The sequence below is a fragment of the Cuculus canorus genome, chromosome 3 (assembly GCF_017976375.1).
Source record: "Cuculus canorus isolate bCucCan1 chromosome 3, bCucCan1.pri, whole genome shotgun sequence".
NCBI classification, from domain to species: domain Eukaryota; kingdom Metazoa; phylum Chordata; class Aves; order Cuculiformes; family Cuculidae; genus Cuculus; species Cuculus canorus.
In genome coordinates this window covers 46,953,104-46,971,519 of record NC_071403.1, presented here as the reverse complement: position 1 = coordinate 46,971,519, position 18,416 = coordinate 46,953,104, and the positions used below count along the sequence as shown (strand labels likewise).

General features: G+C 42.1%; 1 protein-coding gene and 1 long non-coding RNA gene across 4 annotated transcripts in view; one reads left to right on the top strand and one right to left on the bottom strand.

Moving 5' to 3' along the window:
* Window positions 1–8,264, bottom strand: part of AIG1 (androgen induced 1) — a 129,375-nt gene extending 121,111 nt beyond the window's left edge. The window contains exon 1 of one of the 3 annotated variants that reach the window (XM_054063689.1): window positions 8,026–8,264. In XM_054063689.1, coding sequence (XP_053919664.1) covers window positions 8,026–8,166 — 141 coding nt within the window. In that variant the 5' untranslated portion in view covers window positions 8,167–8,264. The remainder of the gene's footprint in view (window positions 1–8,025) is intronic. The other 2 variants (XM_054063688.1, XM_009571097.2) reach the window with 2 other exon arrangements.
* A 1,208-nt stretch (window positions 8,265–9,472) lies between these two features.
* LOC128851783 (uncharacterized) lies at window positions 9,473–18,194 on the top strand. Its single transcript, XR_008449222.1, has 3 exons — window positions 9,473–11,729; window positions 13,474–13,621; window positions 17,973–18,194. It is a non-coding gene; the product is annotated as an uncharacterized LOC128851783 (long non-coding RNA).
* Window positions 18,195–18,416: the final 222 nt, after the last annotated feature.

The window sequence follows — 18,416 nt, the reverse complement described above, 5'->3', positions numbered from 1 at the left end:
TTGTTTCACTTCCAAATTCTGCAGAAAGCATACTAATGTATCACTGGTGTCACCTTTTTAGCATTTACTGACTGAAGAAGCTTTAGCAATTAAAACTCCAAACTACAAGGAATTCTCCACCCATGCTGAGCTCCTCCCAATATCAGAGTCTATATTAAAGTAGTGCAATTAGAAAAATATTTTCTAAATTAGGACAGGCAGGCACTGACAACTCCAATTATTAAACAGGAAAAACTGCAGCACAGAAAAGACTGCATATAATGGAAGGAATCTGAGATATCTTTATTTTATTCTTTTCTTCAGGTAAATATACACTTGGCATAATATCTTGTAATGAATCTACATTATATCATGTTTAATATACCACAGAATTGCCCATTTTTAAAACTTTTTTTTTTTTTTTGTTAAATTTCACTGTTCAAATCTGCAAATTCATTTCTGTGGAATGTCAAGGTTTTGTAATTTCATAGGGGTTTTTTTTCCATTTATAGGTTTAAACAACTTCATATTTTGTTGTATGGTGGCATATGGGCACAACCGGATTTTCCATCATGCCCATAATAAAAGATTTCTGTCATGTGCTTCCCCATTTTTAGATAGAGTGATCAAGTTTCTTTCTTTTTGCCAGCCTAAAGAAAACAAGTAATTACTCACATGGACTTCAACCCTACAAGTCTCTGTACATCCTCAGGCTAATGTAACTGCAAAGATTCAAGTGGCATTTATTTTTACTAAAAACATTTTTAATTTAAAACACTAAGCTTGCAATTTCCTATATTAGTTAAGAATATTAGTTGATAGATTGTATAGCTCCTTCCTACAGCTTAAGAAGGTTGAGCTTTCAAAATTTATTTCTCGTATAAACTTATATGGCCTCATTAAAAGAAAACAAAAATAGATTGAATAAATATTTTATTACATACTTATTGTCACAACAAATTAACACAGCTCAGGACCCCAATTTTGACTTCAGCATAAAACACTATCCTAGAACATTAGATGTGCTGTCCTTGTTTAAACTAATAGTTTAAAATATTTAACAATGTTACCATATGGAGGCATATAAGTATCTGAGTTCTCCTTACCACTATAATAATATTGTAAAGAAAGTCATTCAACTGTATCACAACATGAATAGGATTTTTTTTCAAGGGGGAACAGAAATACTACTAAACCAACATCTTGAACTTGTCATCATTTGAAACCATTCTGGCAAAACTCTGCAGACTTCACCCTAGTTTAAAACACAGTGCCGTTACCTATCACATACTCCAAGTTACACTATAATATTACTGACATTAGTTAAATCTATCATCATAGTAAATGATCCCAATTTGTCCTCTCTTCCATTCTGCTTGCTGCTGTCAACCCTACTGCCAACCCAAACATTTCAAGATAGCCAGAACTTTCCTAAAAATTCCCAAATTAAATGTTCAACCTATTTAAGCCCAATTGTAAAATACACACTAATGCAATGTGAAAACGGAACTCTTCGATGCAGTGCTCAAGTTCCTCCCAATTTGTAATACTGCTACCAACAGCAAAAGGAAAGCATGGGTCTATGAATAAGAAACTGCGATATTATTACATTTTTACTACCACATTGACGGCACTATACGTAACTGTTTCTCTGACATGTTTACAGCGTGAGAGGGAAAAATGAAGCCTTAAAACACACACTTATTAAGAGGCTCCCCTACGTATATTGTTGCCTTTTCTCTCAAATACATTAAGTACCATTAAGAAACCTCACCTTGTTATTCCTCAAAAAGCAGCCCCTTGCTTTCTTTCTCTGTAAACTGATAATATTCCCTGTTACAGTAAGAAGACTGAGATATTTAGACATGATAATGAATTACCTCTGGGAATAATACATTATAATATTTCACACTTCTGTAATCTTTTCACCCAAAACCCAGTTGAATATCAGGGTTAATTTACAGATGATAAGGGAGGAAAGCTGAAGGTGAAATTAATTTCACTAGAGGGAATCCTGGAAAAGAGTCATAGTTATATTCCACAGAGTGTTTTCACTCTTGTCCTCTGTGTTATGGTAACGTTAACCCATACATATAAGAAACTTGCTCAACTTCAGATACCATACTAATGGCACAGTTCATTATTCCTTAATTCTGAATCATTTGGCCTCCAACATTTTCACGTCACCCTGTTTCCTATCAGTACGGCTAAATCTAAATTGGGCACAAACCTCTAATTTTTAGCTATGCTTTCTTAATCTATTTTTTTTGCTGTCCAGTAACTGTATCTCATATAATTTAGAAAGTTGCGAAATACACTAAATAAGTGAATGACAAATCTACCATCTCTAGTTTCTAGTCCTATTGTTAACGTTATCCTCTGAAATTTTCTAAAGACAAGAAATTAACTAAGTTCTGATGACTTAACGTAAACTTAATCAAACTAAACCTAAAGGCATTTTCTGCAAAACAAATAGAGCATGTCCTAGCTGAGAGCAGAGCTTATACTTATTTTTCGTAGGACTATACCAGCCAGAATACGTATAAAAGTCCATACATAGACATCCTGCTATTTCTTTCAAAGTACAAGGCCAGGTAGATTTATATATGAACAAAATAAATTTCTCTCCAGCTTTGGCTACCCTGAATCAAGTTGTATGAATACCCACATCAAGGTTCTGTTATTCAAAAGAGGACCATTAATCATAATCATAAAACATAACACTTAAGACTGCTTCCAAAAAGCTAGCCTTGCTTTTTGTGCCTGTAGCTACCCTGTTCAGCCTATCAGAGATCTTACGGTTAAAAAAAAATAAAACAAACCAGTATTTTGTTACTGCATGCACATGTATGTGCAATAGTTCCTTGGTTTATTCTAGCTTCTTTGAGGAATAAGGTTTTCACAAAAACTGCATAACGAAAATTAGAAGCTATTTAGACCAGCATACCCCTTACTAAGGAGATGCATACTTCTTTTAACACTAAGCTACTTTTGTATCAATTATCACTCAACACAAACGCAATAAAAAGTCAAATTGGGCTTTTTTTGGCACCCACAATCTACACTTTATTCCAGAATACAAACTCTATTTATTTTTTCCCTCCTCTCACAAGAATAGTAGGAGAGAGTGAAAAACAAAACTTGAAACTTGCAATAGCAAGGATCCTCGCATTTTAGACAAGTTGGTGCAACGATCCCCTGACAAATGTGTATAGATAAAGGCAGGTGTGTGGTTGCACTGCATGCAGGATGACCCAGTTATCTTTAATTCAAGTACTATTATCTTCTATACAGCTATTTCAAGTATTCACAGAACTGAAAAACAGCAATACAAGTAGAGAAAATTTCTGAGACTTACAGAATCATAGAATAGTTAGGGTTGGAAGGGACCTTAAAGATCACCTAGTTCCAACTCCCCTGCCATGGGCAAGGACACCTCCCACTGGACCAGGGTGCCCAAGGCTCCATCCAACCTGGCCTTGAAAACACCTCCAGGGATGGGGCATCCACAGCTTCCCTGGGCAACCTGTGCCAGTGCCTCACCACTCCCATACTGAAAAGGTTCCTCCTTACGTCTAGTCTAAAACTGCCCCTTTCCAATTTATACCCATTGCCCCTAGTCCTACTACCACAAACCTTTATGAATAGCCCCTCTCCAGCTTTCTTGTAGCCCCTTCAGGTACTGGAAGGTCACTATAAGGTCTCCTCTGAGCCTTCTCTTCTGCAGGCTGAACAACCCCAACTCTCTCAGCCTGTCCTTGTATGGGAGGTGCTCCAGCCCTCCAATCATCTTTGTAGCCCTCCTCTGGACCTGTCCCAACAGCTCCCTATCTTTCTTATGTTGAAGATTCCAGAAATGGACACAATATTCCAGATGACGTCTCACAAGAGAGGAGTAGAGGGGCAGAATCACTTCCCTCAAACTCCTGGCCATGCTTCTTTTGATGCAGCCCAGGATACAGTTGGCCTTCTGGGCTGTAAGCGCACGTTGCTGGCTCATGTCGAGCTTCTCATTGACCAGTACCCACAAGTCCTTCTCTGCGAGCCTGCTCTCAATCCCACCATTTCCCATTGTGTACTGAAAATGGAGATTGCCTCGACTCAGTGCAGGACCATACACTTGACCTTGTTGAACCTCACGAGGTTCCCAGAGGCCCACTTCTCTAGTCTGTCCAGGCCCTTCTGGATGACATTTCATCCTTCTGGTGTGGCAGCTACACCACTCAGCTTGGCGCCATCTGCAAACTTGCTGAGGGTGAATATAGCTGAATATTATATAGCTGAATAGCTTGTTGCAAAGAATCATTTTGTACAGGCATCATTTTCACCCTAACTAAACTTTAAACTATGAGGCTCAATAATGAATTTGTGGGTTGTGGTGCAGGACAGTGTGCTCATGCCACAATCTACTAATGAATGACAAAAAAGGGAATCTAATACAGGCAGCCATACAAGGAATTTTAGGCATGTCTCTTGAAAAATCACATCTGAATCTAGTTCCTTGCCATATTCACAGGAACCAAGTTTAGGGCTTGGTTTGTGTTGTGAGGCTAAATGAAAGCAGCATGTTATAGCCTCAGCGTTTAGTTCAATAATTTCTTCCGTTGGGCCCACGGACTGATCTTGGCAGAAACATTACCTCTTTACACCTCACTTTCCCAGTCCACAAATAAGAAAAAAATATGCTGCTCTCTTTTCTGAAGTATTTTGGAATCCACATCTACTAGGCAGTTACCTTTACCATCTTTTGAACAAGCTGGTTATGTATTTAGCACCTCTACATACCAGGGAGAAAGTCTGAAGTGGAGAAATGATCGTTAGTAGCACCAGTGAGGAGCATCACCAGTGTAATGGCAAAACATACTGCCAGAACATTGCTTCATAAATCAGAAAATATTCCATTGACAAGGGTGTTTTAGGGAATGCTGCCACCACTTTCACAAATGCAAAAAAACCCTGAGTCGGTCATCAGAATAACAGCAGCTAAAAGAAGTCATCAGCTGAAATTATTCGCTTTCTTAATGCAATGACAGGAGAGACTAAGCATTAATATTGGCATCCAAGAAAATCTTACTTAGGTATGAACATGTAAAATATTACAGATGGACAGCGACATTAGTCTTTAGCTTTCTATTAAACTACATCACGTTAGTCTTCAACTTATATAAAAACAGTGTGAGGGCTATAAGTCTACTGCTCAGATTAACGTATACATTTAGAATAGTTTACTGTCTTGTATTTTGGTGTCCAAACTACTAGCTTTTCATAATACAATTCAAAATGATGTTACCTGCAGATAACTGTAAAGGCATTTCACACAGCACCTCTGCAAAGCCAGCTATCTAAATCTCCAAGACATTTATTCATGTTGAGTGTCCCTTTAAAAATGGACAGATGAAAAAAAATCCAAATTACTTTTCAGATTCAAGTCACAACCTCACTTTTCTCAAAAACTGGTAGAAGTTTCTGGAAATTGAAAGAACTTCCACGTGCTCCTGTGATGTCAAAGATGAAATCTCTGCTTTTGGAGGTACAATCTGTAGCAAGAACAGATGTCTGCCAAGACTCTGGCATTGATGATATTTTGTCTAGACAGCCTTTGAATGTGACTGACACAGGAACACTGCACATGGTTGAGGAAAATGAAACTTATGGAAGAGCATTTCAAGACACGGTCAACATACAATATCTTGGAAATGCGCCTAACATCCTCCAAGCACACCTCCTGGTTTCCTCCTCAGGAACCTATGTTTTTTTTTTCTTCAAGTCCCCCAGTTGCCCCAGGAGACAGAAAGATAGATTTGCTTAGATAAGATGCTACCATGGCCATATGAATGGTAAATATTGTGAACAAGGTCAATTGTTAAATACTGTCAGCAAGTGGAGAGGCCTATGTGCAGGTTAGTCACTGAAAAATGTATTCAAGTCATTGAATTGTGTTATTTGGAACAACTGAAAACTGTAAAGAATTGCTAACCTTTTCTCAACTATCGGACTTGACTGTGAGAAACACCTGACAATTATTAGCTAAAGGACAGAAATGACTAGCTGTATTTGGAAAGCACTACAAATTTACCATGACCTTTTAGGCCACGACAGAAGTAGCCTGAACCACGTGCATGCTTTGATGGAAAAGTCCACACAAACTTGCCACAGACAGCAGGCTGTACTGTCAAGTGTTATTTTCACCGTATGACAGTCTTAGTTCACTTAATCCTCGAGCAACTGTCACGGCTAGGAGAACAGAGAAAAAGGTGAAGGAGACTCAAAGACAAGATCATCGACTTTTAGCTTTAATTGGCTCACTTCCAATTCAGCTGCCACTAAAGTCAACAGCTCCCCCCTAACTTATGGGGACTTGATGCTAACTTCTATCAATTAATGTTACTGACAATATTGTTCAGCAGCCCAAAAGGAAAAACAAAAATTTAGATTCCAGTTTGCCTTCCAGAAACACACCAGGTCCTAAGACGCAAGCTATATCTCCAGATGCTCGGAGATCCAGCAAATCTTTGGCATCCAACACAAAAATTGACCTGGCTAAATGAAAAATATGGTAGGTGCTTCTTCCTTCCAAGTATAATATGGACCTCAGTGAACCTTAGGTTAATTATGACAGAGAAATTTGCACACTTGACCTGCTACGTTAATACTGTTAGAGTTTGGTCCCCAAACTCAACCTACTGACTGTATACGAAGTGTGTACGCAATAGAAACAGCACTTGTGAATCTATAACGAGGTTCTGGGAGAGGTTTTATCACTGGGAAGCATTGTAGTATTTGCATTTTGGGACTTTTCTGTAACTGGGTAGGAACTGCAAAATTCTTCACCTACTTACACTGTGGATTCAAGGAAAAAAACTATGTTGGTCTACGTACTAGGTGTAAGTTTGCTATCATGGTTCTGAACCAGGAAACAAGTTTCTCCTCCTATCTTTCCTCTTCCTCCTGCTCACTCTCATCCTACCTGCAGCTGAGGGGCGTGGTGGTGGAAACAGCAAGTCTGGGAAGTGCAGGGCAAAAATGTCCCCTGGTGTTTCCCAGCAGGCCAGCATGCTCCTGACTGTTCCAGGTCTGAACTCTTATGAAGAAAAGTAAAAATGCAACATCTTTTGCTTCATAGGCTTATTTATGAATTTGCAACCCAAACTAACCAGATCTAGATAGTCAACTTGCCCAGCACTTGGTTTGTTAGTGTCATTCCCACACACTTGCACCTGTAGGGGACAGATTCCGCCGAAGGGCCAGAGGAAGTGTACACAGCCCAGAAGGCCAGCCGTATCCTGGGCTGCATCAAAAGAAGAGTGGCCAGCAGGTCGAGGGAGGTGATTCTGCCACTCTATTCCTCTCTTGTGAGAGCTGCTGGAACGGGTTCAGAGGAGGGCTACAAAGATGATCAGAGGGCTGCAGCACCTCCCATACAAAGACAGGCTGGGAGAGTTGGGGTTGTTCAGCCTGGAGAAGAGAAGGCTCAGAGGAGATCTTATAGCGACCTTCCAGTACATGAAGGGGCTACAAGAAAGCTGGGAGGGACTGTTTACAAAGGTTTGTAGTAATAGGACTGGGGGCAATGGGTATAAACTGGAGAGGGGCAGATTTAGACTAGACATTAGGAAGAATTTCTTCACAATGTGAGTGGTGAGGCCTGGCACAGGTTGCCCAGGGAAGTTGTGGCTGCCCCATCCCTGGAGGTGTTCAAGGCCAGGTTGGATGGACCAGCCTGATTTAGTGGGATGTCCATGCCCATGGCAGGGGGTTAAGAACTAGATGATCTTTAAGGCCCCTTCAACCCAAACGATTCTGTGATTCTACGATTCTATGAAGCCGGGCGTGTTTTCTATTTTGACAGCACACGGGGCCGCACGCCGGGGCCGGCGGGCTCTGGCGGTCGCTGAGCGATCAGGAGAGGCGGGAGGGCAGCGCCAGGCGCCCACAGCCCCTCGCTGCCCTTTGTCCGCCTCTTGCTCCGCTTCCTCCCCCCGCGGTCACAGCGCTCGCCGCCGCCGGTCGGGTCACCGCGTGGCGCGGGGGCCGCGGGGCACTTACCAGGTCTATGAAGGTCAGAAATTTCCAGCTGCCTCCATAGGTTTGATGCGCGGGCATGTCAATGGCCTTGTAATTGCACAGGATGGAGCAATAGGACAGGAGGATGGCGGCGCGCAGCACCTGGCACGGCACCAGCGCCATGTTGCGCGGGGCCTCGGCGGCGGGCGGAAAGCCAGCGCGGCGCGCGCGCTTCCGCGTGTGTGCGCGCGAGGCCCGGTGGGGGGTGGGGGGGCAGCACCCGTGCGTGCGCGGGCAGGGACTCCCGGCGCCCCCGCGCTGTCTGCGGCCGGGGCGGGGCTGAGGGGGGAGCGGGGGGGGGCAGCGCGCGGAGCCGGAGAGGGCGCGCTCTGTGGCGCGGAGGGGAGGGGAGGAGCAGCGCGCGGAGCTGGAGGGGGCGCTCTGTGTGGCCGCGGGGCGGGGGGTGGAGAGGCGGTACGAGCGCTGCTGGCAGCAGCCTGGCTTGGCCAAGCCAGGAGGAAAGAGGCTGTGCGGTTCCCGAGGGAGCGGAAGGATACGCCCCCCGCCCTGGAGCAGGCAGGTGCGAGATGGCCTGGGCAGGGCAGCGAGTCGCAGAACGACCCGAGCTGGAAGGGACCCACTGGGATCATGGAGTCCAGCTCCTGCCCCTGCTTGGGACAGCCCCAGCGTTCACCTCGTATGTCTGGGGGCGGTGTCCAAACGCCTCTTTGGACATTGCCAGGCTTCGCGCCATCGCTGCTTCCCTGGACAGCTGTTCCCGCGCTCCGCCACCCTCTGGGGAAGAACCTTTTCCTCACATCCAGCCTAAACCTCCCCTGGCACATCTTCCTGCCATTCCCTCAGGTCCTGTCGTTGGTCACCAGAGAGAAGGGATCAGCGCCTGCTTCTCCTCCCCTTGCGAGGAAGCAGTGACTGCGATGAGGTCCGCGCTCAGCCTCCTCCGGGCCGGACAGACCGAGTGACTTCAGCCGCTCCTCCTGCCCATCGCAGGGGACTGGAATCAGATATCTTCAAGATCCCTTCCAACCTTAACTATTCTATGATTCTGTGACTTCCCTTCTAGACCCTTCACCAACTTTGTGTCCCTCCTCGTACGCTCTCCAGTAGTTTTACAACCTTTTTACACTGGCGCCCTGGTTGCCTTCATTTTCGAGCAGAAAAACACAAGGCACCAACAGTCACATGATTTAATGGGTGCATCATGAGGTGCCCTCCCACCCCTCCCACGTCATTGATTCTTTTTGCCTTCTAAATGCACAACTATGATGTAGCACCCATGTTCTATGTTTCTGTGATTAGGAAAAAAATTCCTTTACTGAAAGAGTGAAGCACTGGCAGAGGCTGCCCGGGGAAGTGGTGGAGTCACCATCCGTGGAGGTGTTCAAAAAACGTGTAGACGTGGTGTGTTGGGCCATGGTTTAGTAGACACCGTGGTTGTGTGTTGGTGGTTGGGTTTGATAATCTTAGATGTCTTTTCCAACCTTAATGATTCTATGATATGAGTCTATAACCACTGTAAGATCAGGACCTCATTATCCCTGGTGGTGTGCAAGCTTTGCACAGATACTTTCCTAGTGGTGGACCTAATGGCAACAACACAATATTCCTGGTTGTAACTATCTTGTTAATACCGTCCCAGGGTCCAGGAGGTCACCATGAAGGTTCATGCCCCCAGCTGTGAGGGGGCACAAAATACAGTGGCTAGCAGAAGCAGCTGGTCTTTGAGATAGAAAAGGCTTGGTCATGCTGGCTCTGAGAAGGCCCTGAGACCAAATCCTTTTCCTTTAGTCCAGGAGAAAATAAAATAATTGGCAGGACACTAGAAGAAAAAGGACTTGGATTCCTGAGAAGGATACCAGGAGGTGTGGTCGTAGGAGGGAAATCGAGTGAAAGGTGATGCTTGGGTAGGTGTGACCTGGAGGATCAGTATTTATACCAGCCTTTCTGTTAAACACAATGACTTTCTGTCAGTAGAGGTTTGCTCACCAAAGGCATACTCGGTGCTAGGACCACTTCAGGGAGTCTTGTGCTTAGACTTGTACACCTTGTAAAGGAAAGAGTCTTAAAGTTCTTGATTGCAGGGTATATATTAAATTGCTCCATCATCTGCAAAAGTTACTTTAAAGGGAAAAAAAACACCGGCAGTGATGTCTGGGCTTGGACAGACAAACTACTTCTAGAAACATCTTCTCCCTACATCTGCCTTCTGAAATAAATATTTGAACAATAAGGAGCTACATCATAGTTATGCTACTGGAAGGCAAAAAGAATCAATGACTGTGCAATATGTTCCCTACTTTTTTTTTCCATTACATGGTGTCAAAGTCTCAATCTGGTATCCACTGTGCTCAAGTTCTGCAAAAATAAAGGGCTGTTTAGGAGAACACATGCTAGCAGCCATCCTAGGTGAAATTAGGACAGTTTAAGATATCTGCTTGTGCAAAAGACTTGTATGTCAGACGTGGAAAAAAGAATCCTCTAGAAGCACAGTGCACAAATTTCCCACTGTATCCTTTAGGTTATTTTACCTGATCTTACCTGGGTTCACAGCCCCAGCAAGCACATAAGGCAATCAGACCCTTCTGTTGTTTGTGGCCTGTATTTTAGTCTTACATTCTAAAAGGGTTTGGTCTCACTGAAGTCTTAATGTTCAGTTGTAAGAGGTATCTGTGTGAAATGTAATGGTCTGCAATGCAATGGGAGATGTCTGTGATACAACGGGAGACCAGAATGATAATGTTAGTGGTGTGCCCCAATGCAGGTGGATCTGCAGAGCAGCACAGTTGCTGCTGAGGACCTGTTGTGTCTACTGTATGTATTGCAGGAGGTTTCACTTCAGACTAGTTCTTGTTTGGAGCTGTGGACTGAATATTCATTAGTGGCTGAAGTGCATTTAGTGGATCGCTGGAGCACATTTTCTGTTTTGTTTTTTTTCCCAAAGAAATCCAGCCCGCTTTCTGAAACAGTGTCAAGTTGTAAACCAAAGCTCGATATAAGTCCAGGTGAACAGGAGATTTACTCTTCATTTTACAGTGCTACTGTAGAGAGGCACCCCTAGCGTGCAAGTCTCACTGAACTTGAGCTTTGTAACCTCTCAGAGGCAAGTTACTCTGTGTGGGGCTCCACAACAGGACTGATTACATACCTGTACACACCCTTGTGTCTTGTGATCCGCCTCTGACAGGAAGATATTGGGGCTGTCTAAGCTTTAGACAGTCTGTTCCCTACTTTTCTAACTGCTCCTCCTCCTTTGATGTACAGAAACTCAGTCCTTGGATCACCTCTGTCTCACTAATATGGCATCACAGACTTTAATACTCCCTGAGCATAACTTGCTGACTACCTTCCTTTGTTTACCTTTTAGTCACATGCATTTAAACATCCTCCAGAGTTACAGCATCCTCAAAATGTACAGAAAAACTATCCAGGCTTTTCGGAGCCCCATTTGAACGTTCTTCAGTTCTGTGCTCCACTCTTCCATAGCAATCTCAGCAAAGCTCACAGAAAATCCTAACCTCATATAAATAAAAAGTTTCACTCAGCCTTGAGAAAATCTAAATGAAGCAGAATGTATAAACACTCTTGTTCCTCATTTTTTTTCCCTTCAGTCAAGAAAATCTCAAGGCAGTCTAACTTGCCATGCTTGGCCAAGCTTCTTCCTGATCAAAGAATCCTCTTTATTACACATTTCTAGACCCTTGAAAGGAAACTTAACTCCTTTGTGGGTGAGTTCTTTGTGTCTGTGTCCTCTCTAAAGAAGTATCTGTTGAATCTCTGGATAGTGGTATAATAAAGGGTAATTAGATTGTAGGCTGCCATTAGCCTTTATTTGCTACTGTGAACTTCATACTCCCTGTCTACTGAAAGACAAGCAGCAAAGTCTTTTGTGACTGTGGTTGAAATGGGTTTGCAGTGAATTTTATTTTCCTTTGGATTTGGTCTTAAGTACAAAGTACAAGTGAGAATTTACTAATTGGCCCTTTACATTGCTATATGAATGCAACTTTTTTTTGTACTTTGTAAAAAGTTTACAGTTCAGGTATTGATTAAATGCATAAGGTAGACTATAAGCATAAGAAATATTAAGTGCTAGCCTGTGATTTTTCAGGTTCTGACGTTGAAGTATTTGTTTGTATGTAAACTGTGAAATGCCTCAAATGAATTTTCATAAACCACATACTGTAAATTTATTTGAAAGTGGGAGTTTGACATGGGTCATGCTTGTCATTCAGTAGAGATGGCAAACAGCTTTAGAAGGGAAGGAGACTCCAAAGCACTTACATGTCTGGGATGTGAGATGTTATTAAATGCTGTCTGCTACAGTGGGGGGAAGCAAGATGCCTAAAAATCTGTCTGAAAAATGAGTGGAAAAATGAACTAAAAAGGTGAGTTTCCCATGCAGTGTGAAATGAGTAGCATGATGTTTATGCTACTTGGCACTTTGACAGAATAAAGTGTAGCATCATGGAGTCCTAGTCTTAATCTTTTCTATGCAGGCTGGCAGATGAGAACACTTGAGAGTGTTTTGGTGGTGGTGGTTTTTGTTTCACTTTTTTTTTCTGCTTTTTTAAAGCAATAACATTTGAATTTCTAAACAGTGTTGTATTTTGTGACTATCAAAGATATTGGTGAATGATCTTTGAGAAATGTTTTGAGACCCATAAGGTGCCTTTTCTTAATGATTGCATTCCATGCAAATGAGTTGTTTACAAGGAATTATGCCACGAGCGGTTGCCTCCAAAGCAATAACAAGCAGCATAATAATGCATGCTTGAACTCATAGGAAATTGGTAATACTGCCTCATCACAATGTGTCCATGGCAATGTGTCTGATGCTGCAATTTCTAATATTTGAGGCAGAGTGTACAAACTGCGCCAAGGTAAGTGTACTTGGAAGTGTGGGAGTGTGACTCCCACATAAGCAGACATGCAAAAAATTAGTCTTACTTGCAATGGATATAAGTGAAAATATTGAAACACTGCAAGTTAAAAATCAGCAAGCAATTATTGAAAAAAGCTTGTCTGTGCCTAAGACAGAAGAGTTTTCTGAAATGTTCTCAACTGATATATACATGTTTAATAGCTTTTCAGTCAGATGAACTGTCACTTGGGTAGTAAATAGCTCCATGTATCAGAGGAGGATTCAACTAAAAATATTTGCAGTATTTGTTATTAACTTGCCCCATTGTTAATACTACTAATAAAGTCTAGACAAGTTTTTATTTGTCCATTTACTTTGAGTAGATATGATAAAAATTGAAGGGTGAGAGAATAAAAATTAAAAATCTACATTTATGCCCAATATAAAGAGCAGTGAGTTTAATGAGGCTCCTGAAGCTACTTGTTTGTATGATGACAGATTATTGCCAGTTTAGTTTCAAGTTTAGGTTTAAGAATTACAGTGAAATTACTACTTGCGCGTATTTTGTACTAAGTATTCTACAATATACATCTGTATATATTTAACAGTGGGAAATAGAGCTGGAGCAGAGACAACAAGGAAATCAGTGGAACAAAGTTTGAGGTGGCTGGAAATATATTCATCCTTTCTGCAAGTTAAAATTTGCTTTATTCTGGAAGACCATCAACTTTCTTCCTATAGAGGAGAGATAAGCAGGTAAAATTTGCTATCTTCAGCCTCTCTGTTAAGTTAGAATTTCCCAAAGTGATGATTTTATAAATACAAAGCCTTATTGTACAAATCAGGAGTTTTGAATATATGCATGAAGTGGGGACAGTGTAAGCAGATAAACTTTTCTTCACATTTGGATCAGATACATTGTGTGCAACAAAACTGTTTCATGGTAAGGATTTTATGACCATTTCATATGCTTTCTGCTGAGTACATTGGTCTGTGTTAGTGCAAGAAGGGAAGGCAGGTAACAGGCCTCTGAAGTGTGGAAGAGCAATACTGGTGAGGAGTATTCTACCTGCCCACAGATGGTGTGGCTCCCTGCAAACCAGAGCAAACATTCTTCTGCTGTAGCACGCATTCTCACAGAGGGGTGGTAGCCTTTGCAAAATGGTTTAGGTACATGCAGTGAACAGTTATAAATTACTTGCTGTCCTGTTTCAAGAACTTACTCCTTATACTACATCTGCCTATCATCAAATTCTTGAACAGGTTGGATATGCAGTATTGTTATGGAATATTGGTGAACAGTAAAGAAGCAGAACTGCTTGTGCTGAGTAAATATGTCAGCTTCTTATTCATGGAAAATGTGCAAAATAAGACAAACAAAATTTCTACATATATTATAAAGCCAGAAAATTTAACCCTGCAACTGTGTACTGTCTGCCTTCTCTTAGTCCCTCTTGATAGAAGACAGCTTTGGCATAACAATTGTTACCGTGTACCTCTGAAACACATCAAAATCCACCTGATAAGAAAATGCTGTTTAGTGTCAGGGTGATTCAACGTGGTAACAGGTTGCCTAGAGATGCTGTAGACTCTGCATTTGTGGAGATATTCAAAACCCATCCAGACACAGTTCTGCAGAACCTGCTCTATCTGACCCTGCTTGAGCTGAGGGACTCAGGTAGATGATCTCGAGGGGTCCCTTCCAACCTCAACAATTCTGTGATGCTGTGGTGTAAACAGAGGTACATATGTGGCTAAAGCATAACTCACCAAGTCTGCCTCAACATTCTAGATTGCCTTGTTAAAATCAGATCTCTGTTGGCTTAAATCCCCTAGGTTTATCCCCATGCTACTTTCTGTGAACACCTGGGCAAAGGGTTTTGAGGTTAGGCGAGAAACAAGGCATAGGAACAACACAGGTGTCCTGCACCGTTTCTGTAGCGTTGCCTGCTTAAAAGAGCTATGTTATTGTTAATCTTTGCTGGAGACTTAATATGTGTAGTTCATTAATTGAATTGTACCAAATCTCTACCCCCTAAATCACTCATCAAAAGTTGCAGAATTATTTATCTATATCTACCCCAAATTCTCATCCATAAATCTGGACTATTAAAACTTCCTGTCTGGTGTGCTGACTAAAAGTTCATCTCAGCAAGAACTGTTTCTTTATTTATTTTAAAATTATAAATATGTAATTGTACTTCACTCAGTGACATCTTGGACTTCTGAGGAAATCTGAGATATAAAAAAATACAGTGTTTTCTTAAACAAACAACTGATTCTTTTCTGTGACAACTGAAAAATACAGCAAATGTGAAATATCTTCTACTGTGAATGGCTGGTTCAGATGCAGTAAAGTTAAACTGATCAAGGGAGAAAAGTAACACATACCTAATACAACAGCCAGAATCCAGAGAGCATTTCATTCAGTAGCAGAGAAACAGCATTGGCTAGCAAGGACGATAATAACCAAATACCCATCTCAAAGATTTGGCACAGCCAGTTACTTTGACGGGTTTGGCTGTGATGATTTTGCAGAAGCTTCTATTGCGTTTGGGCTGTCAAGCAAACCTGGAGGTGCCTGTTGTCATCTGCTAGTACCCCTGTAGATGCTTATTGTTGCCAACTCTTCCGCTCTTAATAGGAGTGACTCTCAGCAGAACACCATGCTTCTGGCTTTTTACTGTCTGCCAGACAATAGAGCAGTAACCAAGCTCTCTCTGTCACCAGCTAGAAGCTGTTGGTTTATCTAATTATTTATGCTAGTGCTTATCCTCCAAATGTCTTCTACACGACTTGTGTCATTTTCAGTGTGTATCTTTCCCTTTGATACAATCTGCTGCTGAAGGCTTATATTTCTCTGGGCTAACCTACTATACTGTGATGATATTGCACAACAGATGTATCCATAGGATGTTTTTCCTGGATAGTGATGCTTTTCTGCTTTTTTTTTTTTTTTTTTTTTATCTTAGTTCCTCCACATATCAAAAATGTATGGTCAAAGCTAATTCATATTCTGGTAAGATAAAGCGTGAACAAAAAATCTTTGAGTAAGGTATCTTCAGGTCTCCAGAGTATTCTTTTTTCCCTGCCTTCTCCTTTTTGGTTCAGTCCATGACTATGCTGATGGATTAAATCATTAAAACTCATTCTCTTCCAGCCTCCTTTCAAATCTTGTTCTTAGACACGCAAAGCCACTGTGGATACTGTAGACAGAAAACTATTCCTGTAAATTCCTCGCTTATTCATCTGACATATATCTATATTTCCATAACTAAAAGCCTCTTTTTAAAAAATCAGCCTGGAAAAAAAAATCCACAATAAACATCGAAATATGTAAGAGAAAAAGGAGGCAAACACACATATTGATGTGATACAAAAACTGAATTACAATCTGGGTTTAAGGAAATAGGCATGAATAACTTTCTCTGCTGTTTGATCAGTTTTGTATGTTTTTGTAGTCTGATGATCATTTGAGGTTAATTGCAAAGGATAGAATCATAATATGCTTTAAAGGAGAAAAGTAAGGGAGAAGCAAGAGGTCTAGAACAGCCTTCAGAAAGAGACCAGCTGTACACTACTGCATATTTGAGTTCTTAGATAAATCACTACAAATGCATGTGTGAATAAATGGATAGTCATCGGAATGACTTTGAACTTTCTCACACCCACCTTTTTCTGCACTACAATTCTCGCTACCCCTTGCTGGAACAAAAATAAAAATCAAAATATCTTGTGACAGATACATCACAGGAATTTCTCTGCAAGCAAATGAAATAACCACAATCCTTGCTTCCCTGAATGACAGCACTACTGCAAAATATACATAACCACTGCAGAGGATGCCCTGGAATAATGGGTGTTTCCAAAGAAAAACTAGTACTTAGTATCCTTGGGAAAAGTTCAGCTGCCACAGCTTCTGCCCCTAAACCTCAGATTCAGTAACTGAATGGACTAACAGAAGTCACTACACCATCGTTTCCTCTCTATAGAGGGAACACAATTGTATGCACTTCACAGATGCATCATGGAGAGATGGCAGTTTAAGCAGATGTGAAGCAGCATTTTTACAAGGTTTAGCAGTATGGTTACTGATGAAGTGCCATTGAATAAACCAGAAGAGACTGAATTAGGTTGTCTTTGCTGGAAGTAATCTTGGAGACTGTAAATATGACAATTAGGATACTTTGAAACCCTTTGGGTGCCTTTTTCATAGAATCATAGAATCATTAGGTTGGAAAAGACCTTAGAGATCATCAACTCCAACCGTACCTATCCACTAAGCACCTCATCTATCTGCCTTTTTAAACACCTCCAGGGATGGGGACTCAACGACCTCCCTGGGCAGCCTGTGCCAGTGCTTCATAACCATTTCTGTGAAGAAGTTTTTCCTAATGTGCAATCTAAACCTCCCCTGATGCAGCTTGAAGCCATTCCCTCTTTTCCTATCACCTATTGCTTAGGAGAAGACATCAACACCCACCTCTCGGCAAACTCCTTTCAGGTAGTTGTAGAGAGCAATAAGGTCTCCCCTCGGCCTCCTCTCTAGGCCAAACAACCACAGTTGTCTTAGTTGCTCCTTGTAAGACTTATTTTCCAGCCCCTTCACCAGTTTCATCACTCTTCTCTGGACACACTCCAGGACCTCAATGTCTTTCTTATAGTGAGGGGCTCAAAACTGAACACAGTATTCAAGGTGTGGCCTCACTAGTGCTGAGTACAGGGACAGAATCACTTCCCTGGACCTGCTGGCCACGCCATTTCTGATATAAGCCAAGATGCTGTTGGCCTTCTTGGCCACCTGGACACACTGCTGGCTCATGTTCAGTCGGCTGTCAACCAACACCCCCAGGTCGTTCCCTGCCAGGCAGCTTTCTAGCCATTCTTCCCCAAGCCTGTAGCACTGCACTGTTTTGTTTTTTTTTTTTCCCAAGTGTCAGACTCTGCATTTGGCCTTGTTAAACCTCATCCCATTTGCCTCATCCCATCTCTCCAGCCTGTCCAGATCCCTCTATAGAGCCTCCCTACCCGCCAACAGATCAAAACTTCCTCCCAGTTTAGTGTCATCGTCAAACTTGCTCAGGTTGCCTTCGATCCTCTCATCCAGGTCGTTGATAAAGATATTGAACAGAACTGGACCCAACACCAAGTACTGTGGATCAGCACACGTAACTGGCCTCCATCTGGATTTAACTTCATTTACCATCACCCAGTTTTTAACCCAGCAGAGCGTACGCCTGTCCAGACCAGCAGAAGCCAGTTTCTCAAGTAGGATACTGTGAGATACTGTGTCAAAGGCTTTGCTGAAGTCCAGGACTACATCCACAGCCTTTCCCTCATCCATCAAGCAGGTCACCTTGTCATAGAAGGAGATCAGGTTAGTTTGGCTGGATTTGCCTTTCATAAACCCATGCTGAGTGGGCCTGATTACCCGGTTGTCCTGTACATGCTGTGAGATGACCTGTTCCATGACCTTCCCTGGCACTGAGGTCAGACTGACAGGCCTGATCCTCTCTCCAGCCCTTCTTGTAAATGGGCATAAGATCTGCTA